At 42.6% G+C, this 7,287-nt stretch overlaps 1 protein-coding gene across 5 annotated transcripts in view; it reads left to right on the top strand.

Moving 5' to 3' along the window:
* The first annotated feature begins 602 nt into the window (after window positions 1-602).
* Window positions 603-7,287, top strand: part of LOC109514214 (TLE family member 1, transcriptional corepressor) — a 28,097-nt gene continuing 21,412 nt past the window's right edge. Inside the window, exons 1-4 of one of the 5 annotated variants that reach the window (XM_019867105.1) lie at window positions 604-780; window positions 1,057-1,300; window positions 2,907-3,007; window positions 5,943-6,006. In XM_019867105.1, coding sequence (XP_019722664.1) covers window positions 1,277-1,300; window positions 2,907-3,007; window positions 5,943-6,006 — 189 coding nt within the window. In that variant the 5' untranslated portion in view covers window positions 604-780; window positions 1,057-1,276. Of the gene's footprint in view, window positions 1,301-2,906; window positions 3,008-5,942; window positions 6,007-7,287 lie in introns of all 5 variants that reach the window. The other 4 variants (XM_019867106.1, XM_019867103.1, XM_019867104.1 and 1 more) reach the window with 4 other exon arrangements.

The following is a 7,287-nucleotide window of genomic DNA, read 5'->3' as shown; positions in this document are numbered from 1 at the left end:
TTTGTTTTTTTCCTATAAAGGGGGAAGAAAACGGCTTCTCTTTGACCTCACAGGTGAGGATGGTGATCTTCTCCCAAGGGACGGTAAAAATTCACTGAGCGGCGTTTGTACCAATGAAGATTAGCTGTTTGAACGAGGATAAATGTATAGTGCAAAACAGAACATTTACATAGATATAGATATGGGAAGGGGAGAGTTGATTTGTCTTGACACTTGTTAGGAAGATTTCAAGAAAGTCAGTACTACTTGTGTGTGCGTGTGTGCGTGTGTGTGTGTGTGTGCGTGTGTGTGTGTGTGTGTGTGTGTGTGCGCGCGCGCGTGTGTTTGGCCCGATTAGGTGGTTGAGCCACGTTACTTTGATTGACAGCCAGGACTTCCACCCTCCCTCCTCGCCAGCCTCTCGAGCCTCACGAAGTGCCTGCGCTCCGATTGGCTACCGCCGATAGAGCTCAAGCAGGTCAACGGCCACAAGGCGGGCGCTGTGCGGCGCGGCGATTGGTCCCAGGCGCGGTCCACCCTCGCCAGTCCCACGTGGAACGGCACCTCCGATTGGCTGCCGTGGCCGCTCGATGGGCCGTCCTCCAGTTTCGGTTAGCTTGGTGCGTGAAACCGCGTGAGAAAGTTGCCATTGAAGGGGGAACTGCAACCGGACGGTGGACTATTCCTCCGGCCGCCGCCACCACCACTGCCTCTTTGGAAGTAGTTATCCAAACTGACATCATATTTCCTCTTTTTTTGCCTTCACTTCACTGCAATGTTTTCACCATAAGTCACGGAGAGGTAAATATATCAAAATTAACAATTTGCCGGACGGCTGGATTGAGTCAAGTGATTCTTCTTCAGAGCAATTAACTCGGCGAGGATTTTGTAATTTACGGATACTTTTTCCTTCTTGACTCGGAATATATCGGAGCAAAAAACGACGACAACAAAGCGCGGTGACTACCCATCCCTTTTCATTGCTCACCTGGTTCTTTTACCGCCTGGAGCTTAATGAGCCGCTCCCCCGTGCTTCTCTGCCTGATTTACGGCCCCCTCTGCCCGCGGGAGTTTTAGGGGCTCGAAACGGCCGCAGGAGGAGCGCGTTTAACGGCTTGTTTGGCTCCCAAGTGCCGGTCGTCGTGTGGAAAGGACCGACGGATGGCTTGGTGAACCGGAGCAGCACATCGGCAGCACCAATCTCACCCCCACCTCCCTCCGGTTTGGTGCTTCTCAAGGGAAGCATCGTGACGGAAGCGGGAAGACCCCCCGCCCCACTCCTCGTCCGGAGATAACGATGTTCCCCCAGGGGCGACACCCGGTAAGACCCCTATAACTCCCCCAACCCTCCCCCGCTCCCTTTGTGACATTGCAGTTCATCACCTGCCTGTAACATCCTGACATAGATTGCAACATATTTCATTGACTACTAATGGTAAATTAGTAATAGAAATAGTTGCAACCCTATTTAATTGACTGCCAATGCTAAATTGCTAATATACATAGCTACAAGCATATTGAATTATCTTACATCTTGATGCTAAATTGCAAGATTGATGGATGAATAGCAAGAGTCACATTTCATTGACTTCTAATGCAAACTGGCTACTACAAATTGCAGCAGCCATATTTCTAGACTTTACCCAATCTGATTGGCTGGCTCTTATCTGGAGGTATTTTGCATTTAATTTAAAATTGGTGTTCGGTTGTAATGTCATAATTCACTAATCAATCAATGACACCTTTGATTGGATCTGCAAAATAGAACATATAGCAAGCAAAATCTCGTTCAAACATGTTCTGTGCTTCCATCGTCAACAATCTCGGGTTTCTCAGTAGAGAGTCGATTATTTTTTTCAAATTTTTAAAATATTTAAAAATTATATATATTTAGGGGTGGGGGTGGGAGTGATGACTACTCTCCCATTTTCTCTGTATTGACTGTTTATCTGTGTTTTGGGGAGAACTTTTGGGGTTTCATTGTTATGGATTTTATACCAATGCATTTCATTGGTGGTCAATTATACACAAATTCTGGCTTTTCACGGGCCGAGCTGTGAATAGGGGGGTCAAACGTACAGCAAATAATCAAGTTGTTAAAACAGATTGGTCCATCTTTTGATCAGCTCGGTGATCGATTGTTGATTTTTTTTTTTAACTCGCTGATCGGTGATTGGCTGCAAATTCCTGATCGTGTAAAGCCTCCACATTTCATTAAGTACTAATGCTAAAAAGCAGCAAACATATTCAATTGACTGCTGAAACCAATGGCAACACCCGTATTCCATTGAGTGGTAATGCAAAACTACTGCTAAAAATGCAGTCGATCGCAACATCCATATTGCATTGACTGATAATGCAAAATTTCCAATACAAATAGCAAGAACTATATTTTGTTGACCACTCAAGCTAACCTGCTAATGTAAATAAATTGCAACAACCACATGACAGTGACATTGCGAATAGTGACTCCCATTTCCCATTGACTCCTAATGCTGAATTGCAAATACAAATACAGAACAACATTCATATTTCATTGGCTGCTAATGCAAATACAAATGGAGAGCAACAATCACATTTTATTGAACACAAATGATAATTTTGCAACTATTCCAGAAACGCATCACACGGCAGTCACAGTCCTGGGGGCCATACGAAAGCAATGAAAAAACACGTTCATTCAGTTTTTTGTCCTGACATATTTTGAGGCTGTTCTGGTGAGGTTTTATTTGTCTTGAGAATTGTAAGGCGGACTCCATCAATTGCTCTTGCCGGCTGTTTGTAGCCCGGTGACTCAGGTTTCATACCATTGTTTTTGTGTTCAAGACAAAATGGTGGTCATTAATATGTGAGTCTGGGCTGGATTCCATGCACGTTGAGGCCGGCAGCATGGCATTTATAATAATGGTTGTGTGTGTTTGTTTTAGACGCCCCATCAGGCTCCGGGTCAGCCCTTTAAGTTCACCATCCCAGAATCCCTGGACCGCATCAAGGAGGAGTTTCAGTTCCTGCAGGCCCAGTACCACAGGTAGATTTTTAAAGTCTCACTGTCATCTGTATTGTCTAAACTAGAGTTTGGCAAACTTTTGTGCTCAAAGGCATAAATGACCCGCACCATTTGTAGAGGAGGTGAGAAAAAAATACAGTTAAACTCAATGTAAAATCGTTACTTTGATAATAATGATATGCCTGTGAACCTGACCTTGGATAAGCAGAAAGTGATGAAAAATGTTTCTTTTAAAAACATACAGTTTATTTGAACAATAAAATACAAATTCATGCTAATTTTAAAATGTATTTTAATGATAATTCATTTACCGGTTATTTGATTAAGTCATATATTTGAAAATATTACTGGAGTTTATTATTAACCCAATTATAATTAATCAGCCAATTATGCGATTCAAAAGTGGAATGTATGTAAAATACTGTTTTTATTTTATTTAATTTTTTCCATTGACACAAAATTTGGCAGCATGGTGGTCAGTGCAGAGGTGCAGGATTCAATTCCGGCTCAGGCCTTCATGTGTGGAGTTTGCATGTTCTCCCCGTGCCTGCGTGGGTTTTTTCCGGGTACTCCGGTTTCCTCCCACATTCAAAAAACCTGCATGACAGGTTAATGGGACACTCTAAATTGTCCTTAGATCTGATTGTGAGTGTCTATGTTTTGTCTATGTGTGCCCTGCGATTGGCTCGCATCCAGTTCAGGGTGCACCCGGCCTGCAACCCTTGTGAGGATAAGCAGATGAGAACAATTACAATGAATTTATATGTTATTTAATGGGATCGATGAATAAAAAACAAAATAAAATCAAATTTAATCTATTTTAATTGCCCATTTTAGTGAAAAAAACGGTTCCTGATAATGGAACTCTTCGGTGGACGGGAACAAAGAATGGAGCCAGCTGTATGTGGCCTGCGGGTCATACTTTGTCCACCCTTGGTCTCAATGCTATTCCCAGCCATCCGCAATCGCCCCTGTTAGCATAACAAACTGGCCTCAGACTTACCCATAAACACGGATCGGGTTCACAAGACCGTGCAGTACACTGAGACATCCGGGCTGTTTTTTTTCCCCCCCTCTTCTGAAGCTGCGGTAGGTCCGAGTCGTGGTAATGGCTAACGTGTGGCCTTTTGCAAAGCACCCCTTATTTTCACCCGTGACACGTGTGTGTCTTTTGCATTAATGTATTTGTGTTAGGTGGTGTCGATAGTTGAGACACGCTGATGTGCAAACGCATATAAACAGCCCACAGGCGAACACATCGCGGTTGTCACGGCTCAACAGGAAGATTCATGTTCTCCATTTCAACAGACGGTGCAGGGCTTCTCCCAGCAACTTGTGGATTCCTTAATCAGGGAGTAAACAAAAAAAGGTGCGATTAGACGTTTGCATCCTTTGCTCGTCTTATCATCTTTCGTCAGCGACAACTGCCAGAGGAGACGCAAATTGGGTGTTTGTTTTGCGAGAACTTCTTTTTAATCCAACAAAGGGCTTGTGAGGCTGCAGACACATCTGTCAATAATCAAAATAGACTGTCATACAGTGCAACCACTGTTGTCAAACAAATTCAGTTTCATAGTGGCTGTTGAATTCCATGTATTGAAACACATTTCTACATGGCAAATAATTTATAGTAAAAAGAATGAACTCATTCCAGGATTAAAAGGTCTTCATTACCTATACGGTACCAACTTCTGACTTTTGAAGATGACAAATAGCGTGCAATGAACTAGTTGACAAAGTTACACAAGAATTTGCCGTGAGGGCATGCTTCATTAGTGCTGTATTTACCGGTAGTATTTTTGTATTTGAATATGTTATATTCTTGGCCTAGAATTTTGTACAAATATGCACTGTAATTATGACATGACTACTGTATTAGCATAGATTAATAATAGATTTCAATGTAATTTGACTTAGGTCAACAAAAAAGTAACGAAAAAAAAATACAAATGCATTTTAAAAAAATAGACCGGCAACATTTTGACAAAAATCTGACATCAAACAAGCCAAAATGTCAACAACCTAAAAAAAATCTCAAACACTGGACAATAAATTACAAAATGACAAAAATATGGCATAAAAACTGACAAACCTGATAAAAATCTTTTTTTTTTTTTTTTTAACATATATATATATATATATGTACACAAGAAAAATGTGTCCAAAACCTGACAAAAATCTCACGGGATCTTACCAAAAAATCGAGAAAAATCTGTGAAGAAAAATGATCAAAATCAGTCAGAACATCGCAAAAATGTGACACTTTTATGTCATTTATTTAAAATACGGTGGCTGAAAAGGGTAAAAAAGGCTCAAATCAAGACTGATGGAATGCTACAAGTTCATGGGTTAGGAGGCTCAAATATTTGAAAAGCCCCATATTACGCCACTGCTCCAGCATGCTTAGTCATTTAATTAGGCACCTAGTAAGGTATGAGAGGAGAACTACACAAAACGAAAATAAAGCAAGTAGAACAATTGGCCCTCTGAAGCCGCCAGACAAATGCGTAACCCGCAATAATAGTTTGCCATTTTGTTGGCTAGCCTCTCTAGTTATTATTGTGCTTGCTATTATTGTGCTTTTGCTACATGTTGCTAACGTCCATACAGACAAGTTACATTTCAGGTTCGCACTTCTTCCTCTTTGCTGTACCTGGGACTGTGCTGTGGCGGCATTACAAAAAGCCAAAGAAAAAGCCAAACACTTGTGGGCATAATCCTTTAGTTGCTGCCTGAGATGAATTCTCACGAGTCAAACAATGGGGCTGAACGCCAAGGTTGGCTGGCATACTTCCCGAAAACGTTGGTGGAAACACCAAATGATTTCACTTTTCCGGTCTTTGACTTGGGAGGTTGGCACTATGTTAAAAACCGGTGCTGCGTGTGCATATCAATTCTGCCCTAACAATCTCAAAGGCCCTCCTCACTGTGATGACCTGTGGCACTTGTGTTTCAGTCTCAAGCTGGAGTGTGAGAAGTTGGCTGGTGAAAAGACGGAGATGCAGAGACACTATGTCATGGTGAGATCCATTTACGCTGTTGTTTTCTTTTTTGTTCTCCAACATGAGCGCTCTTGAGAAAGGTGGCGTGTCCTCATCGGCCCTCTGTGTGTTCTGATCTTGCTGAACTTTCGTCTTGCCTCGAGCGATGATTCACTTTGTGTGCGTGTTAATAACAGAATAAGAGGGAGCCAGCGCTGTCATTTTCAAAGGCGTTCTCACATACCTATGAGTTATTATAGGAGACGCATCATGCATTTTTTTTTTTCCCCCCAAAACATTTCCCAGGTGTCCTAATAGCATGTCTGACATTCTTTTGTCAAAACGCGCAAAGAATCAAGAATTATCGAAAACTTTACACCATCTGTTGATATTTGGGCTGAAATGAGTCTGTTTTGAGGTGCCTGTCTGATGCAAATAGGCCACTGCTCAACCCACCCTCCCCTACATTGTGAGGGACATTGGCAGCATACAATATATTTTCATTCGCGGAAGCAGCACTTCATCACCAAACAGCCGAATAACACTTGTCAGTTATTATGAGGTCTCACGTGTGCGCAGAAACATCAGCAAACACGCCACACGCTCACCACGTGGACAACTTGACGAGCAATCCAGTAAATGCAGCTGATCAGAAGCAAATGCTGTTCACTCTGTGCATCCAGCCAAACTCACCGCAGCTCTGCTTAACTTTTGGTTTTTAAAATGGTAATGTTTCAGACGCTCCAGCAGCCCCCCACCCCGTCCCCCTCTATTTTCAAATGTGGACAAAAACATTTCCTAGAATTCTATTGAACAACCTCTACAAAGTAAACGCTTCCACACCACCCCGGGGATGTCATCAGGATCAACTGCATTTCTAGTTTTCATCTTAATCCCTTTCTAATTTCCTCCTTGTTAATCATTGTTACTTCCTGGTCTAACACAATTGTCTCCTTTACTCAGCCTTCTCTCTCATTTTCCATTTTTTTTTCAGCACATTACCGGGTAGTGGAAGCTAGACCTCAGGACAGAAGTAATGATTTGTGAGCAACGGTATGGTTCCATACCTAGGCAGAGCCTTGAGTGTGGGGTAAGGTGGTGAAGAGAAGACAGGTTGGAGCGGGTAGAGGAAAGTGTTATGTGGTAGAAAAGTCTGCAAGGATGAAGGGGAACGTTTATGAGACAGTGGTGAGGTGATGGACACAAATGGCCGCTCAAGCGGCACGCTTCTGTTTTCCGTTTTCACAGGCTGCCGTTTTCAGCTTCTACATGGAAACAGTGACACTGTTGTTAGCAAAGCCTTTGAGAGCCTTTGTCTGG

This window comes from Hippocampus comes, unplaced genomic scaffold (assembly GCF_001891065.2).
Source record: "Hippocampus comes isolate QL1 unplaced genomic scaffold, H_comes_QL1_v1.1 scaffold322, whole genome shotgun sequence".
Classification (NCBI taxonomy): Eukaryota; Metazoa; Chordata; class Actinopteri; order Syngnathiformes; family Syngnathidae; genus Hippocampus; species Hippocampus comes.
This window is presented reverse-complemented; position numbering and strand designations above follow the sequence as displayed.